Source organism: Genypterus blacodes, unplaced genomic scaffold (genome assembly GCF_046128005.1).
Source record: "Genypterus blacodes isolate CSIRO-AG114 ecotype Tasmania unplaced genomic scaffold, CSIRO-AGI_Gbla_v1 ptg000111l_1, whole genome shotgun sequence".
Classification (NCBI taxonomy): domain Eukaryota; kingdom Metazoa; phylum Chordata; class Actinopteri; order Ophidiiformes; family Ophidiidae; genus Genypterus; species Genypterus blacodes.
The window spans coordinates 4,943,718-4,962,504 of NW_027466915.1; the positions used below are offsets into that span (position 1 = coordinate 4,943,718).

Consider the following 18,787-nt stretch of genomic DNA (forward strand, 5'->3'; position numbering starts at 1 on the left):
GCATGTAGATTTATGATCAACTTGTATTAAAATATTGTCACCAACAGTAATCACTTCAAGCTTTGTTATTGAATAGACAATGCCTTATTTCAAGAGAAAAATACCAAAACTTATTTGTAAGCTACACAAGCTGCACATCACTGGACAACACTGTACACGGACAATTCTGGTTCTTATATTCATATTTTATAGCACGTTCAAAGCTAGGTATTGGCATTTAACTGGAACAGCGAGGAACCCCTGGCCCTCTGTATCTGGTCTGGTAGAGCAGCCACAGGTTCAGATTGGCTCAAAAACAAATGACAAAAAGTAAATAATGGAATAAAAAGTTGTGCATTATTATAATAATATCTTGCTGTTCCTGTCTTCCAAAGAAATACTGCAACATTAGCGCTGGCAAAAAGGAAACATGCAGAGGTAGACGCACAATTAATAGGAATGAATGTCTGTACTGCATATAAAGCCGTGTACAACTGTGTGGCTGCAGCTAATGGGGCAACGACAAATAAGGTGAAATGGTTACGAGCAAAAAAATCTTTCTTAAAATCTCATTCTTCTGCTGAAAGTTGCAGTTTGTGTAGTGGTTCAAAAGGAATGTTGAAAAGCATTAAAATTCTAAAAAAAACTTTGATTTTCCCAAACAAAGGTATCTTATCTGGAACAAACAATCCATGCCTGAAACCAATTGCTGCTTGTTCACTTAAACATAACTTTAAATTAAACCCATTCAGAGACAGCTCCTTATCCACTATTGGAGGCATCCAATGAGACTCCTACAGGCCTAATTGAATCTTTCCTTTTGTTGTCTTGAGAGGATCTAGGAGAGATGCCTGGAACACCAATAAGAGCGTGAGAGTAGGCGGAGCTGACAAAAATAGGACCTTCAGCTCTGGACATAAATGATAAGACACTACCTAAAGATAAAGCAGCTCCTCAATTTGATCCATATTGATAATATCACAATGACTTCTTCTATGTTCACACACCGGTCATGGCCTTCCAGGTGATGTCACCTGTGCACATTGTCAGCATTCTTGTGAATTCTTTGGGGATTCCTCAGGTTGTGCATCTGTGTTTGCCCTTTGTTTTACTACGAGAGGAGGAGGTTTTCACATGCAGGAGGCAACAGTGAGCTGAGAAGATTCTGATGTGGCAAGCAAAAGATTTAGACTTAAATAACACTACGATATCCTGTAAGTACCACTGACACAGCTGTTTTAACAGAATAAAGCAAAATCAGCCTAACATTTGTTTGAAAGCAACACAGGTTTTTTTTCACCATAGGTTACAACAATAAGACACCTAAGTTAAAGTTGGAATGGGAGATACACAATGTTATTACTGCAGATAAAAACAGAAGTAGGGAGTTAACTACCAAAATAACGGAACAACCAACAGTGTCGTGAATGTACGGGTGTGGACAGAGGGTCCTTTACATTATGGCACTCCTCACAACTAAACCGTTAAAATTTCCTACTACAACTTAACATTTACTGACACCTCTTGAAAAGCTACTCATTTACTGTTGGGATTCCGTTGTTTTGGGTGTTAGCTGCAGTTGAAAATGATGGAAGAGGACGCCATGGAGTTCAGTTCTTTAGGACAGAGTCGTACATATGGTAGACGTACTGAGAAACCTCAGGAGCCCGACACTTCAGAGAGAGCTGTGGAAGCAGAAAGGACACACATCTGTCAATGATTTGCAGGGTTCCCTTTCTCTCCCACCCCTCACTGCTTATTGAGAAGGTTGCAAAAATTGCCATCTTGTGATTCAAGTCAATTCAAAAGATGATGGTACCGTGTAATTGGGGTTGCCTGGCTGAATTCGGAGCTCAGCCAGGATCCAAATGCCATTGGTAAGCTTGAGCGACTGGTAGAGCATGTCCTGGCCCTCAACGTTTCTCTTGGCAATGGTGTAGATGTTGTTGTTCTGCAGCTTCCCTGATACTGTGTCTGTAAAACCAAGCTCAAAGTTATCTCCAAGTTTTAAAACACTGAAAAGCCTCAGAGTGACCACAGGTCTCAATTACAATCAAAAAATCCCTCAACTAAAGTTTACTTTGGTTAAGGGATTTCTGATAAAGACATGGTCAAACTGCGTAAGCCTTAAAGACATGTATTAAAACAGACAGACAGACAGTAATAGTAACTATAGAAGTAAACTTCATGTAATCTAATGCACAGAGCTGATACAGATGAACTACTGTTTAAAGGGAATCAACTATATGTAGCACTACTGACTATTTAGCCTTCATCTTCAAATGAATCTGACGGCAGCACTTTCTGCAAGGCGAAGACATAATGGTCCTAATCTAACCTAAAAGCAACATCCATGATGGTTTGGCTGCTTTTCTACTGTAAGGGTAACAGCAGCTGCTTCCTCTCTTCTAGCTTCTTCAGGTAAAGAAGAAGAGCAAAGACTGAAGTGTCCCAAGACAGGCAGGATGGCAGGGAAAGAAAAGGGAAAAAAAAGACATAAGATGGGTATCCTCCCTTGTAATGACAAATTCTGTGTTCTGGTGCATTTTGAGATGAGAATATAAAGAGAACACATGTTCACACACTTCAATCACCACGCCATGTAACTCATTACCAGGGAAAATACATACATTGTGTTATAGACAATGGAACAATCCGCTGTCTCAATCACACTGGCAGTAAGTAAACATACAAAAGGACTTTGGAAGTTGTGCCATATTCTTTTGACTATGCGTGATGGCACAATCAGGAAATCAACACAACACAGTAACAACTGCTCTGGTCATTCACACACTTTGTTCAATGACTCAGATTATATAACCATGATTTAAATAAGCACACACCCTTGGGACTTGTACCCAAGGGTTACAATTTCGGATTATAATCAAAATAACCCAACAAATCACAATCCCAACATTAACATTGCTTCTAAGCTTGCTGTTATTTGTTCATTTACTTTTTTAATCAAACAGCTGTTTTGAATGAGTCAGTTCAGCCGGATGTCACAGATCAGATGTAGTGGTAGTAATACTGCCTAATCAGAAACAGTTTTCAACTTAAGGGGTAGGGCTGTCTGATAACAGACTTCTGCACAGACTGTTGCCCGCGTCTCCTCCTGAAAGCCTGAAAGCCGTCCTCAAGCCTCTTTCAAACGGACTCAAAGATGGTGGAACAAGTCGCCTTCTGGATCACATGAGGATTGAGGTACTATCAAATGAATACAGTCACAAATTCCTATTCATTCATCCTACCCAATGGTTCTCAATCATGGTCCATGTAACATCTCATTGCCTGTTTCCCATCTCTCCCTGCTCTACGATACTTCATAAGCTAAAGGTCAGTTTGCGGATAGAGAAATGTAAGAAGGTTTCTGAAAAGAGGATTGAATGAAGACACAAAAACACATTTCTCCAGCACTTAATAGTGTCAATCTGTCTGCATGAAGACACACTTAATGGGAAGACCACATTAGAAATCAGCCATTATTCAGGAATCTTGCCTTTAGTGAACAAAAACATAAAGTAGTGTTAAAGTTAGATAGTACAGCAAGAATGTTGACTTCTCTTTACCTGCATTTAGGTGGCACTCCTTTATCTGGTACTGTAGCTCGTTCTCATTGGGGATATCTTTCCAGGTAGCCAGGAACACCTGTCGCTCTGGGGAGGGAAAAGTCACAGCAGTTGAAAGGAAGTACTGACATTCCACTTTACCACAGAGAAATGCTGCAGAAACCTGTAGTATTTCTTTACTTATAGTAAACCTGTTTGTAAACCTGCTACACACAGCGCAGAGGGAGATACCTGACCATGACTTATGCCATGTTACTGACAGGGGACTCAAATGTTGGCATAAATCCTATAGACAGGATCATCATCCTCATTTATCATTTTAAAGTGATCCTTCCACACAATCTGCTCAAACCCTACAACAAGCACACTTTCTAAACCACTTCCCATTGACTGTAGTTGTAACAACCATACCCATTTTTCCATCCTCAACAAAGAATATGTTGAGAGGGATGAGCACACTGAAGTAGAAGACATCAATGTTGTTCTTCACAGCCACCTGTATGGGGAGAGTACAGAAGGTTAGTTTGGTTTTACATTATGTTATGTGTTCATCTACTTGTTGAGCTTGTACAGGAGGTTCAAACTATCACTTTCAATACATGCATAGAGTTTGCAGGAACAGGTTAAATATCAGTGATGTACCCATTGAAACGTGACACCATACCGGAACCATCCCCTTACATCACATATAGCTTTATGTGTGAATGGGGCGTCAGTCTTTATGCAAAGCCAACATTTCCACGCCGACCTCTATACTGGCTGCCGACAAATGAGCCTAATGTAACGAATCTATTTGATCGTGGCAAATGAGTGCTTTAATACCTGTAAGTTATTGAGTGGGTCCATCTTCATGACTGGCCCGATGGTGTTAAGAGGCAGAGAGATGTCAATAGTCTGACTTGGCATCAGTGGAGTGTGAACGGGCAGAGGGCTGGTGGGAATGACCCCAAAACTACAACCAGAAAACAAATTAGCCGGTCAGTTAGCTTTAGTCAAGCAAACATCAGGAATTGTGTAATACTAGGAAAAGTCAACATCTCATTGCAACTTTCACTGAGGTTTCCACAGGGAATTTGTTTGCATTTCCCACCTTCTAGCGCCATTGGTCAAGATTAGGATCATTATTAAAACTTTCTATGGCTTCTCTAAAATGTTTGGGGTACTAAAATCCCTGAACCTTCCTGAAATGAATGATGTGAATGAATGATATGGGCTATATTCATTTATATGGATGTAAAATAGTATCAAAAGGCTGTCTCACTCACTTCTGGAAACACCGCCTGCTTCCTTCATGTTTTTACTTTACTGTACTGTTCCTGTCTGTGTGCACCTGCCCTGTCACTCATCTCACTCACCTGTTCTTGTTGAATTGGATGGCAAAGTCAGTCATGTGCTGCAGGGCCTTGTTGGTGAAGGTCATGTCCATATACATGTGACCCTGACGGCGAGAGTAGGTTCCGGAGATCTCCAGCCCTTTGGCCTTCACCGCAGGCAGCCAGACCTCCAACACACACAAACGCACACACCCTTTTCCTTTACATGCATTCAGTACCCTTAGTATTTCCAACATTGTAATTCAGGCTTCATCTCTAGTAATTGTGATTGTAAAGAGTGGAAAGTAGTTGTTTTCTACAATTTGTTAAACTAATCTATATTTGTATTTAATTGTTTAATTCCAGTTTACTAATTCCTGTCTATTTTGTTTCCAGTCAGAACCAGACACCCACCTACCTGCCTACTTTGAGAGTCCCCAAATACTCATTAGATCTCTAACCTCAAAGGTAGACTAACACCGACGTATACAAAGCAGGCATATGTCGGTGTAATTCAAACCAGTAGGGAGTCTGGTGGATTCAATAGTATTCCTCTCACATAAGTGGTATGAACTCACAGCTTTTGGGGTCACATATCCTCCAGTGGTGATGGCCATGCCTGAAAGCTCAAACAAGTCATTCAGGCCGCTGCTGACAGCTGCAGGAGCTGGTGTGGGCGATGGAGCAAACGTGTTGGGAACAGATGAGGGGATGAAGTTCTGGCCCACCTTTTAAAAAAAGAAAGCATGAAAAAAAACAATACAGACCGGCAACTCAAGTAAGCATCACAAAGACAAAGTCCTCAGTGATCACATCTGAAGGAATAAATAGAGAAACGTCACACATACAACAGAGAGAGATAAACTGTATATAGGACAGGCAGGTGTAACATGCAGAATTTGCTAAAAAAAAAAGAAAAAAAAAGGGGTTGCCAAATAAATATACACAAAAATGTCATACAGAACATAATAGAAAACAACTCCACCTGAATTATATCCGGCCAAAATGCGTTAAGATGTTACATTTTGTCCCCAGCTGTGTTAAAAATGCCAACAATTTCCATTTAACAAGGGAAAAACTTCCCAATTCAAATATTAGGAATTCTTAACCAGAGTAAAGTTGACCCAAGCACATTCACTTAAGAAGCGAGAAGGCACTGTTACACTCTGAAATATGCACCTTATGCAGTTACGCCATCACACCGCAACACAAGTAGTCAGCGTGACTGTATAGAAATCATTTGTCAAAGCGGTTGATGAATGACAATGAATAAAATAAGGTGACAAGCCATAACGCCAGAGCAACTTTAAAACCATGATCTGCCTGGCACAGTAGAGTCAGGTGACATCGTAGTGGTCAAATCATTACTAAAAGGTTTAAGTATTCCCCTTGTCAAACTAAATGGAAAAACATAAATTACATCAAACTAATGAGTTTGATGAAAAGGCTAATAGAAATGAGAGCTGACTAAGCCCTGACTTTAGTAGACCACGATGAAGGAAATGAAAATTGTGCAATGGCTTTTGGAGAAAAGGACTTGAATATGCAGAAACACTGGTTTTGGAAATTTGAAATGGAAGTATACAAGAGCAGTCTGAAGCATCAAGGCATTAACTATGCTGAAAACTCCAGAATGTACAGTGGTGTAAGATTGAGGTAGGTTAAATTCAGGAGCATGCAACATGCACACAAGCAGACTGCAAAACAGAAGGGGTTGACTTACTGCTGGACTTCCCCCAACACCTCCGCCCAGGTCTCCCCCCAGCTATAGGAGAGAAGAGGCCCCACACATTACACACACACCCAAACACAAAGAGAGAGAGCAACCTTTCATCAAAGACCCACACTCTCTGGGAAAATACCACCTCCATTTGGTTTGTTAGACGTTAAGGCTTTAAGATCAGGAATGCTGGAAGTATCAAAAACAACAATTCCAGCAGTGGAAAGTGACAATTGACAAAGTGACAAATTACAAAGCAAACAAATGTATTCTTTTGGTAAAACAACACAGCTTACCTTATTATTCTGTTACTGTGCCTAAATGACTGATTGAGTTGATGACTGGAATTTGCATTTCAGAATAAAACCCTTTGAGAATAAAATATGTGAATACTACTGCGGCAAAGTCACAAAGAAAAAATGTATGAAAGAGGTAATAAATTATAAAAGGCTGGCCCTGGGTATTTGCATTATTCAGCTTTCAAAACTGTGAAATGCATAACCCAGAATACTAGCACACAAAGAAAGGACTTCATAAAAAATGTCAAACTAATTCAGAGTGAGGCTACATAACAGTGAGAAATTTATGACAATAGGCACCTTCAAATAATGATTGCCTCATTGTGTCACACGATCATCCATCAATGCAAAGTGCTGCCACACCTTACATTTCATGGGCATGTCTTCCATGTCTACTGGATTGGTTGCACCCATCATGTGCTGTGCACTGATTCGACACAATGTGGATGTCAGAGTGTAGCGTGGGCCTTAATTGCGTAAGTAAAATGAATTTTTGATGCTTAAAGGAGAGGGTGTGTGTGGTGGTGATTGAAGAATGTCCAATATTTCTACTGCACAGCAAAAGCAATTCCATCATTTACATACTTTGAAGATCAAATGCATGTTCAGAGAAGTTGGAAGTGCGTGTGAGTATGAGCGTATGTGTGTGTGTGTGTGTGTGTGTGTGTGTGTGTGTGTGTGTGTGTGTGTGTGTGTGTGTGTGTGTGTGTGTGTGTGTGTGTGTGTGTGTGTGTGTGTGCATGTGTGCTCACCAAGCTGTCAAGACCTCCACCCAGCAGATCCACTGCACCCATCTGCATAGAGGAGACCTGGGGAACATTGACTGGAGGGCCCAGGTCCAGGTTGAGCAGGTCACCCAGGAGGTCGCCCTGGCTGGGGATGACATGTGGCTGGTCCATGGAGGCTGCAGGTCCTCCGCTCACAGGGCTCTCCCCTGTATCAATGCTGCCAGGGGACAAAGAGCAAAACGGATCTTCATCAAAACTAAGAAAGATGGATGGCAGGCTGTCATTATTAGGGATTTTTTTCACACTCGTCCACAGCACATGGTGGGTGGAAACAACCCATTGGACATGAAAGACATCCCCACGAAATGTAAGGCATGGCAGCACTAGACAGGTGTAAAAAAATCATCCAAATTCTGGATAAACGGTATGAGATGTCATAAGTTCTCTTCTTTGCATTAGAATATAGAGCAGTTAATATTTGAATGATATCTCATGTGTTAATACTCCATCACGTTTTAAATCGAGCACACTATAATACTTAACTGAAGCTTGACTTAAAATTTATATTTATATTATGAAAATAAAACTCCAATCTCAATATCTGTCCAAAGAAAATAAAAAAATCACAAGACTTTTTACCCAAATCTTTCAGTCCTACTGCTACTACTACTACTTAGAGTGACTCTATGACCTCTCCTTCACTGCTTCATTTGTAGTGATTTTAGGGTGGAGTAAAATGAATGCATGTAATATGATGGTACAAAATAACATTGAAATTATAGGAGTAGCATCCATCAGGAACAGAAACATGAAATGTAAATGGTTTGGAGCTTTAGAGGGTGGAATGATAAAACACAAAGTTTCTGAAATCTGCATTATTAATGGCATGAATTAAAGGTTATTAAAAGAAAATATAGCACATGTTACGTGTGTTTATGTGACCGACCTGCTGTGCTGGACAGGCAAGTGTTTCCTGTGGATTCCATGGCTACCCTCCACAAACGCATTGGGAGGCTTGTGGTAGACGGAGGCCAGAGAGCCAATGTGGCAGATGAGCTCATCGAGAAGCGTAGGCTCAATCAGATCTGTCTCCTCTGAAATGAGAGGCTTTTCTGACAGCACCACCTCCTTGGCTGTGACTGGATCTGTGGATAGCAGGCGCCAGTATATGTAGCCCCTGTCCCGCAGGTCAGGGTTATCAGAGTCCTGCAGAGGAACAGCAATGGTCAACAACCAGCTGGTCATAAGAAAGCAAGAAATTCATTTCAAAATGCAGAGATTAATTATTTTCTTTAGGGATGAGACCTAAGGACTGATTAGGACAGGTTTGTGGCCTAAACCAAATTTCAAAGAACAATCCACCGGAACAAAACCATCCATTTCACACCCTTACATCAGTCAACACCAAGACATGGAGGAGGCTTTGTTTCAACTAATATGAAAATTACATGAATGACAAGCCAAAGAAGGACAAAAATGTATGTCGCAAAATATGTGCAAGTCACCTGAGTGGCCAGGCTGAGGACCTGCTGCACCAGCTCTTGAGTCTCAGATGGTTTCTTGAGGAACAGTTTGACGATGGCAGTCAGAAGAGTGAGCTGCACCTAGAGAGCAACACCAAGAATGTTTACATTAAGTCATAAGTTCCTTTTCAGAGCTCACAGATATGATAAGATATTAGATAAGATACTTTTTTATTAATCATCATGTCAGCTGATTAATCATCAGCTCCATAACAGTCATCCTTAGGATCTGGTGAAAAACCATTGCGAAATACGATAATACCATAATATATGGCATATTCCCCATGTTGTTTTTGGGGGTACTCACCTGGGTGCTCTCATCGTGGAAGCCCTCAAGGAAACTCTCAAGCAACTCGTCAGCATTGTCAATCCTCTCAGCGTACTCGCCAACTATCCAGATCATGGCAGCACGAGCATCAGGTTCATCCAGAGAGTCCAGATTCTCACACAGTGTGGCAATAATGCTTTCATACCTGAAGAACACAAACACCTCAAAGGTCACAGGGTTCACATGTTTCAGAGGAACAGGCATCACTTTCAAATAATCAAGTAAGGACAGAATCATAAGAAGAATCCTTTTTGCAAACTAAAAAAGCGTAATTACCCATGACTGTATCAAAACATTGCTCACTTCAACTATGGTAGTAATATGTTGAACATTTTAAATGACTTGAATGGAAGTTAAAACAAAATTCCTGAATCGGCATTTTGTATTCAATTTAAACCAGGTCATATAGTACACTATACAACCTATTTGCCTGGTGTGAATTTGATTTAACAACCTGATTTAGGGGGATAATGTTAATTCTGGACACTTGTCTAAGCTGAGTGAGCCCAACTGAGTGAGCCCATCATCCTTGGTCAGAGACAACATTGACAGAAACATACTTGTTGGGGTACTTGCGAAAGATGTCCCTGATGACCACAATAGCCTCCTGAACCACATAGTTGACTTTGGTCTGGATCAGGTCCAGGAGGGTGCTGACACAGCGCTCAGCTGATTGCTGGCAGAGGGACAGAACAGAGTGCCATTGTAATTTGACTTATGTCATGGACCAAACAGAGACAAAGAAGGATGCTACATACAGACAAATCTTACTATTGTAGTTTACTATGGACTGACATACATTGAGTAACCCAATGTTGTTATTGTCATACATAGTTCTACAAATCAGCAAAGACAGCAAACAACAAAGATTTAAACCAAACCAATCAATCTTTCAACACATTGCTTGTTGTGGCTTATAAACAGTTGAATCAGGATAACAAAATTACAGTAGTTGTCAGTGGTCCAGTAGCCCAGTGGTTGCCAACACAGTAGCTCCCCAAACGCATTCTAGATTGAAGTCGGTCATCAAACGTGACTCATTTCAATTTGCTAAATTTACATTAGATGAGCAAATCTCAGGACCTGAGAAAAATGAACTGGTGAACCGTGAGGCAGGTAGTGAAAGTCCAAATTCAAGAACAAACCATTCCTGCACAACCAAAAAGTGATAGAAATGACAAAACATTTAACTAAGTGTTAATCGCGTGAGTTATTGAACAATAGAAAAGTGGAAATTTGATTGACAAGAGATTGAAATCAGCACTAATAAATCCCTGGAATGATGCAGTAGTAACTGTGCGACAGCTGAAGAAGTGAATACAGCAAGACATTCAGGTGACTTAATGTAAAACCATATGACAAAAGATGTGAAGATGATAAAATGAGATGTTGGGGTCAATTTTTGTATCATAAAAAGTGCATTTAAAATGCTCACAAGTTTTGCACAGACTGAATTCAGTATCCTGAACTGATGTACAAATGAGCCTTTACTAAATAAAGTGAGTGAGATGAGTGTGTTGTGTCGTGTTCCAGCTGTTGGTGTTTCTTACCTCGACTTTGATGGCACAGCGTCCAATGGCTCGTACAGCTTTGCGTACAAAATCAACATCGACCTCAGTTGCATATTCCTTAAGCTCAGCCAGGACCTGCAAGAGACAGAACAGCACTGAAAGGTTTCAACACATCAAGCACCATATAGCTCAATTTCTTCAAACTGACAAACTTGACAAATGGGTGGCTTGCAGTTAAAGAGCGGTTTAGGTGAGAAAAAACTATAACGGGTACCTTTGATCATATTGTATAAATGTTATTCATGTGATGAATGTGGACATAAGGCCGTACTTCCCATAAAGTCATGTTTGTTACCTGGGCAATGTTGGCCTGGGAGGCCAAGCGGATCATAATGTCCAGTTTCTCCAGCTTTACATAGATTGGATCATTGTACTTGACAAAAAACACCTTGATCTCCTGTTTCAGGATCTCAGGCCTGCACGAAAGAAAACACAATACATTCAATCGTAAAACGTGATCGAAGGGAGAGAATTAAGAGAGAAATTTGTTCATGAAGTAGATGAACTGCATTGTTGTGAAAAGAAATGTATAGTGGGTAGCAGTAAGTGAGGTCTATTGCAGCTACAAATAAAGCCAAGCTTGTGATTTTTGGTGTGATCACATACCTTTTCTGGACAATGAGATTGATGTTCCTCAGGGCCACATACTGGACCTCAGGCTCTCCAGAGAGCAAAGTGACCAGTGGAGGGGATAACTTCTTCAGCAAGGTGTTGTAGTAGTCTGAGTCCTTAGGCAGCAGCTCTAAAAACTTCATCAACACCTTGACGGCTGATAACACCACAGCTGAATTGGCATGAGACAGCCGGGGAGTGACACGTTCACAGATGCTTTGAAAGGGAGGGAAAAGGCGGAGAGTCAGTGAGTTTAAAATACAATAATGGCATAATGATTATAACAGGTGATGCGGTACGGTGAGTCCAAGAATATGTGAAACCCCTAATCCCTAAACCCCCACCCTCTCCCTGCTGCACTTTAGGTGGAGTGATGGCTACCTTTGGGCCTCTCGCTCGTCCTTGGGGTTGTAGTTGGACAGGCAGTCCAGGATGAAGATCTGTCCCCACTCTGTGCACTCGTTCAGAGCCGTCAGCAGCTTGTTGATGTTTTGAGGATTGAGGTCCAGAAGATTACTATTGGGATGAGATTCGCTGATCTCTGACAGGGCAGCAACTGCATTGGCAACAACCTAAGGGATGGAAGTTTAATGAATAGAGTTCTAAAGACACAGGGCTATTTCTACATTACAGCTATCCACTCCCTTTAAAGGTAGTATTTGTAATGGTGTGGAATATCGGCAGGACACCATGTTTTTTCTTAAACTGGAGGCTGTAGCTCAAGGCACAGTTTCTTTGTCTCCTTATGCATCTAGTCCACATGTGATTATTTTCTAGGCCTCTAAAATATTTCTTTCCTTTCACTTTCTCCCTCTCTGTGTATAAAAAAAACAATGTCCAAAATGTCTGATAATTGCATGCTCATGGCCATGTCAACTGCTTTCCTCATAAAAAAAAAAACCCTCTAATTTTTCAATCAAAGCAATCCGTCAACAAATCAAACTCATCATCAGTGCATCCGCACTCCCAGCCCTGTTCCTTCGCGACAGATCCATGCCGGCATTATCTCAGGATTTTTAATGGGTCTAGGTGGCATAAAGATGGGTCAGAATATCCCCGAATATCAGTCATGCGCCATTCAAATGACCCTATGCTGGAGCAATCCCAGCATTATGCTGGCATATAGAGAATTTGTGAATGGGTCTCTAGACCAATGACACTGCTTTAATGTGGTTTACAGTGTCACTCATTTAAGATGGGAAATACCCATGGTTCAACAGTTTGAATTTACATTTAACTGAAGAGCGACAAGCATCTACAACAAAGCATTTACATGAATTTGTGTTAACGTTCAGGTTCCGTATCTGCAAAACCCTTACCAAAAAAACAAGACTCAGGTTACTGTCCATTATCAGTCGGACACCTACCATAGGGTTGGAGTCAGCAATGAGGTCTCTCAAGGAATCCAGAAAACCCTGGTCCTCCACCATCTGAGCATTAATGTCATGAAGCTTGGCCACACAAACAGCTGCCGTTTTCCTCACATATGGATCCTCATCCTTCAAGCATTTCCTCAGAGGCTCACACAGATATTCTGTGATCTTGTCAACTCGGATGCAGCCCATAGTGCGCACAGCCAGAGCTCGTATCAGTGGGTTGGGGTCCTCACAGTCCTGGAAGGGTGGAACAGAGGTTCTTTCTCATGTGAGGAAAACTATCATCATACAATTTAAATGCCATGACCTCTACCAATAACATTAAATGTGTGATTTTTCTAATGTGGAATAAACAACTTATAACACAACTTATACCCTAGTGGTATTATTATATCAAATCACTATCTATTTTCATTGAGCGCCTTGCCTTAACAAAGCTGTTGACAGCCATGATAGCCATATCAGGTTGGCTCTTGGCATAGTTCATCAGGTATAGGTAGACCAACTTCTTCAGCTCCAGGTTGTCCGTCTGCATGCAGTTTACCACATCTGGGAATAAAGAACTTAACAACAAAAAAAAGACTGTTGACTAAACCTCTGAAGAGTGTCTTGTCTTATTCAGAAAGAAAGCATCCCCTGCTTGGCCAAGGTCAAAAATACACAAAATGGAATGTGGAAATGTTTCTGAAGAATAAAACAAATCATGCAGTCTAAACAGGCAAGAGTCAGTAAACAATAATACTGCACAAAACTACAAACGCAACAATTGCAATTTTGAAGGTGTTTTGAGTTCAAAGATAATAAATGTAGATCAGTCAACTGAAATAGATCCCTGAAGCACTTACAGTATCTATTGATTTCATGACCTGTGCATAAAAAAGTGACATACCACCAGTTACTCTGATTTCTGGGGAGCCACAACACTGCTTATTCTGATCAGCTACATTAAGTCAGTTCATCCAATCAAGCTGTAGGAGACACCAACTTCTGATCTGATGACAGAAACTGGCTTTGTTTTTATATTTACCTGACATCCTTGCCAACAGTCATGGCAGCAATGACCTTCTTGACTGCCTCTTTTCTTTTCTCCTTCTTCTCATTATTCAGCTCCGCCTTCAGCTCAAAGATTTCCCCTGGAGCAGAAGTCACACAGTGTGAGCAGCAGAAACACAGCATATAGAGCAAATTGTTTGAACTTTTCAGCTTTGATGTGGAGAGGTGTAGAGTATCATTTTAATTTGGATCAAGCAGGGGTAACATCAATTCATGGATACCTTTCATTACATTTTATTTTCCAATCGTGTTTACAGCCCCTACTTGGTAAAACACTGAGGATATTCAGCTGGATTATACATGCAGTATATCTCTTCTATTGATTGACACTGTATTTTAATCGTATATTACTATCTAACCAAAAGTACAAAGATTCTGACATACTTCTTTGTTCCCTTATTTGACATATTTTATGACACGTTTTAGAAATACTTCTACTTTTATTAGCATTTATGTCAAAGTCCAAGATACATTCTTTCTTTTCCCTACTCACCTTTTTTGTTGGTCGTAAAATATTTGGAGTCCGTCATGGTTCAAGTCTATGAAGATGAAATACAGCAAATTAGTCAATGAGCAAATCTACATTGGTACTGTTCTGTCATTTACTCTGTGTTGACCAGTAACATCAAAATGAGATAAATGATAAACTAAATCATGGTTTAAATGTGTTTTGAATTTATTTTTCTATGGCACTTTGGTAACTTAATCAGTATTCTTTTCGATAGGCTGCCCAACGGTTTCTAAACCCCCTACATGTTACCTCCTCCATTTCATTTCCTCGTTAAAAAAAACTGCAGTTAAAGCTTCTGTCACTTACTTGGAAAACAATCTTAAAACAGCAATGTTTCGAAACACAATATTTCAAAACAGCTTCAAACCTTTGGAAATTGCATCTCTTGAAATATTGAGTCAGCACTTCATAGTATCTGGCCACTTCCTCCTTCTCAGTTGACAAATGTTGTCTTTATTAAAAGGCTTGGGACAATGTTGAACAGTCAGGAGGACATACCATAGAATACCATATTTTTTGATGAACACATTGATTCATCAGGAACTGACGTCTTACTATCATTGGTTCTCAGTCCGAGTCCTGGGGAACCAAAGCACTATAAACTGTCTCAGTGTATCGCTATATATTGTCTATAGTGTCTCTGCTCTAAAAACATCTGATTCAGCTAACCAGTTAAGAAGCAGAAGATACGAAGATACTTTATTTGTCAAATTCCATGCAATCACACAGATTTGTAGGGCAGCCATAAGCCTTGCTCAAGGGCACCTTAGCAGTGCCATTTCTCTTGATCCATATGGAGACTCAAACTGGCGACCCTCCGGTTCCCAAGCTGAGTGCATCTATGGTCTGAGCCCCCCAGTTGTATATATGCCAAAAGTGTATATGAAAGACATGGAACCAAACACCACCTCTGAGCAAATAAATCATCTAGGGAAGAAACCCCTTACATTTCATATAATATTGTAGCATGTAAAAAAAACCGGAGTTCTGTGTGTGTGTGTAGCAGGAAGAGGCTACAATGCTGTGGTATCCCTGCTGTCTAAGCTTCATAAACAACATGTAACATGTTCAGTGATTACTTTCCATCTCTTACATGCGGCTAAATTCAAGTGGTCAAACGCAGCCAGGGAGCAGCATCTCCCTTTCTACTGCTCCTATCAGATTGGTTTACACATTTATATTACATTTGTACCAATTCGAAAACTCTCCCTCGCCAGTTGCACAAGAGGAAACGTGAACATTTATTCTATTGGCAACTCGTTAATCTTTGCATATGAGAATAATCTTTGCATATGAGAATAAAGCCTTGAATTTTGATTTTGCTACGCATACTGTATATAAATGTAGCTAACTGTCTATGCGAACTTCTGCTACGTTTCCGCAGTATACGCACTTTGCCGTGAGTAAACCAACACTCTCAGACATGCATATATACATATATATATATATATTATGTGTAAATCTCTGCTGTAGTAGACGGTTCATGGGTGAGGCAAACGACAGACTTTAGCTTTCGCCTGCTAAAGTTAGCTTGGCTCAAGCTAAACGCAACAGTGTTAGTGACCGCAGGTTACTGGCGTTGTTGACGACACACTAACCTACAGATCCAAACATGTATCGAGTTACCGGCACAAAAAAAGCCTTTCAGTCGCATGTGACACACAGAGCAGCGACATTCTGACACATAAACGGAGAAGCGGCCCTGGCGGCCCAGTTCCGTCGCTACTAGCTCCAAGATAAGAAACTAGCTGCGCTTTGGCTCGGCGACACAACCAAATTTTGTGAATGAAAGCCCAAACAAGAGCAATATAAGATAATATTTGACGTACAGGAAACGGGGAAAACCTGTTTGGATGCACTGCAAGCGTATAGTGTTGCGGGTCGGCAGAATCAAGACGCCGCGGGTCGGGTTGAGGTTGAGGACGATGAAGATTAGATTTGTGATGGTGCGTTCACTGGCATCTGGAATCTACAAGATTTACCACTATAATCTGAGCACGATGCCAACATTTATGTGTAGAAGATGCAGATGAAAAATCTAACCACCACCATCCTGATACCCCTGAAGCGTCTTTAAACCTTACCATGAAGTCATTCTCTTACACTAGTGAAAGATATGTTTTGGACACCATCGACATGAAGCTTTTTGGTGTATTTTAAGGCACGAATAGTGCACAAAGAATGAAAAAAAATATAATACAGTCGTTACTCTAAAAGCAGGATTATATTAATGGTACCTGAAACTGCACAAGTACCTCCACAGACACTTAAAAGAGCACGGCGCACGACGCCATATAACTGTCAAGATGCCATTGAACGCGGCTTTAACTCCAATAGCTGCTCTTGTGGAGACAGATTAAATGTGTTGTTATGGGATATTGTCTAATGAAAAAAAAGTTCAAGGAATTTTGCAGTATGAATTGCTGGAAATGTAAATAATACCATACTATCACCCTCATCATAGATGGAGTGTCCAACATGTGTTTACAAGCCATTGCTTTTTTGAGAAACAAAACTTTATCTTAATCTTGACCAACTTCCACTACTCATATCTTGGAACGAAAATGTTTTTTTTTCCTGATTCAGATTGGTTTAGTACTGAAAGAAATTGTGAAAATTCCTATCTCTCAATGCTCATTGATCGTCATTAAAAAATTCTTAGCTCACCCCTGATTTGGATCATCACCAACATTTCATAGGTGTTTTCCTTCCACCATGTTATTTAAATCAGTTAAATCAGGCCTGTTACAACAATTATGCTATAAAAGCACAAAACTGAAGAAGATAATATATGACTGTATATATCAGCCACACAGACTTTAGTGATGATTTAAAATACTTCACGCTTCATTTGAGCAAATAGTTTAATATTTCAATAGACATACCAATGAATGACCATTCAATTACAATAAAGTATTCAGTTTAATTATTGTGTCAGAAAGGGATTGTCATTTCAAGTCAAGTTTATTTGTATAATCAAATAGCACACACAACGTCCCTAATGGAATTCACGGAAAGTGAAGAGAAGGTCATGGTTAGATCACGGTGGTCCAAGGATAGGGGATTGGTGGTGCAGGTCTGCTGGCCTGTGGCAGGATGGGATCCAACACATCTGAAGACTCTCTGAGGTGGAGAGCCTTCTGGTGAGGAGGCAGCACAGTAAACCAGATCTTTGGATACAGCTGGTCTATGGGCCCCAACACGCACAAGAGCGAGGGCCCTCAAAGAAGAGAGGGATGATCCGTAGGTCTAGCAAAGAAAGACAAATTGTGAAGTGCTTTCAGGCAGTAAGAGCAAGACAATAAAAGAATCAGCCGCTGTGTGCCTTCCTCTGGTCTACACTCACAGATTAGTACTGAGCAACTAAGTGCTAATCACTCTGCTGCACTACTTCTACGTTTTACTTCCTGCTTGTTGTTAATTGTGTAAATAAGAGGGGTTATAAACAGGATTCGGTCTCTGGCAGTTGTGTTGAGTCTATTCCACAGAGAAGGATTATAGCTTTGCCATAGTATGCAAGTTAGAACATGTGCTGGAACATAAGAGTTTAAAGTTAGTTTGGTGGCATGGGGCACTGGGACCACATTTTGGCTCAAGTTCCTCAAGCCATAGATATGTACACTAGATGCTGCACTAGCCCCTTACAGATACGTCAAAGCGGTCCCCATTTTCAAAATCAAAACAATAGAGAGCCATTCAACTATCAGGAGGTAGACATGGCAACTCGAAATCAGGAAAGCCCTTGACTTGAAAAGCCACGGCAAAATCTGCTTGTGTCGCATCTAGTGCATCTATGTCTATAGTCATAACCCGTAGACGCGCACGAGACAAGTTTGGTGCGACTGGAACGCAGCAGCAGATCCAACGTTTGCGTCGCACCCACGGATATCCGCCGTCACTTACAAAACAAACAGTTAGCAGCGTTAAACCGGAAGTACGGTTTAGTATTTCAAATAAAAGTTTAGCAACTCTTTGGTGTTACACTTTCATCGACTGAAGGGCTCCTCCAATTAAACTACTTTATCAGTTAAAACGTCAAAGTGTTTGTCTCGTTGTCTTCTTGAAACAAAGAAAGCGGCAGAGGAGGTTGGGGACCAGTCAGCATTGGAGCCTAACAAGCCTGTGTCCTTACCGCCCCCCCATACTTTCTACAATGTCCTGGCCCATCAACTAAGAAACCGACAAGGAGAACCAAACGTAAAAAC

The 18,787-nt window shown here is 40.7% G+C and overlaps 1 protein-coding gene across 2 annotated transcripts; it reads right to left on the reverse strand.

The window, feature by feature from the left end:
• Nucleotides 1-1,362: 1,362 nt before the first annotated feature.
• ap2b1 (adaptor related protein complex 2 subunit beta 1) lies at nt 1,363-16,536 on the reverse strand. Of its 2 annotated transcripts, XM_076161408.1 has the most exons (22): nt 16,412-16,536; nt 14,565-14,610; nt 14,046-14,151; nt 13,446-13,581; nt 13,010-13,255; nt 12,024-12,214; nt 11,637-11,858; nt 11,326-11,446; nt 11,010-11,105; nt 10,020-10,135; nt 9,439-9,604; nt 9,114-9,212; nt 8,555-8,814; nt 7,633-7,825; nt 6,585-6,626; nt 5,440-5,589; nt 4,904-5,049; nt 4,371-4,500; nt 3,960-4,044; nt 3,549-3,635; nt 1,799-1,953; nt 1,363-1,664 (listed from the first exon to the last, which is right to left on the reverse strand). In XM_076161408.1, the coding sequence occupies exons 2-22, from the start codon at nt 14,599-14,601 to the stop codon at nt 1,590-1,592; spliced, it is 2,859 nt and encodes a 952-aa protein (XP_076017523.1). In that variant the 5' UTR covers nt 14,602-14,610; nt 16,412-16,536; the 3' UTR covers nt 1,363-1,589. The 2 variants fall into 2 exon arrangements, with proteins under 2 accessions (XP_076017523.1, XP_076017524.1); XM_076161409.1 differs by lacking the exon at nt 6,585-6,626.
• Between the last annotated feature and the right edge of the window lie 2,251 nt (nt 16,537-18,787).

Coding starts and splice junctions, on each gene's coding strand:
- ap2b1 (XM_076161408.1), bottom strand. CDS start 14,601: ATGACGGACTCCAAATATTTTACGACCAACAAAAAAG. Junction 11,447..11,636: donor AATCTCATTGTCCAGAAAAG/GTATGTGATCAC, acceptor TCTTTCGTGCAG/GCCTGAGATCCTGAAACAGG. Junction 4,045..4,370: donor ACCCACTCAATAACTTACAG/GTATTAAAGCAC, acceptor CTCCCCATACAG/GTGGCTGTGAAGAACAACAT.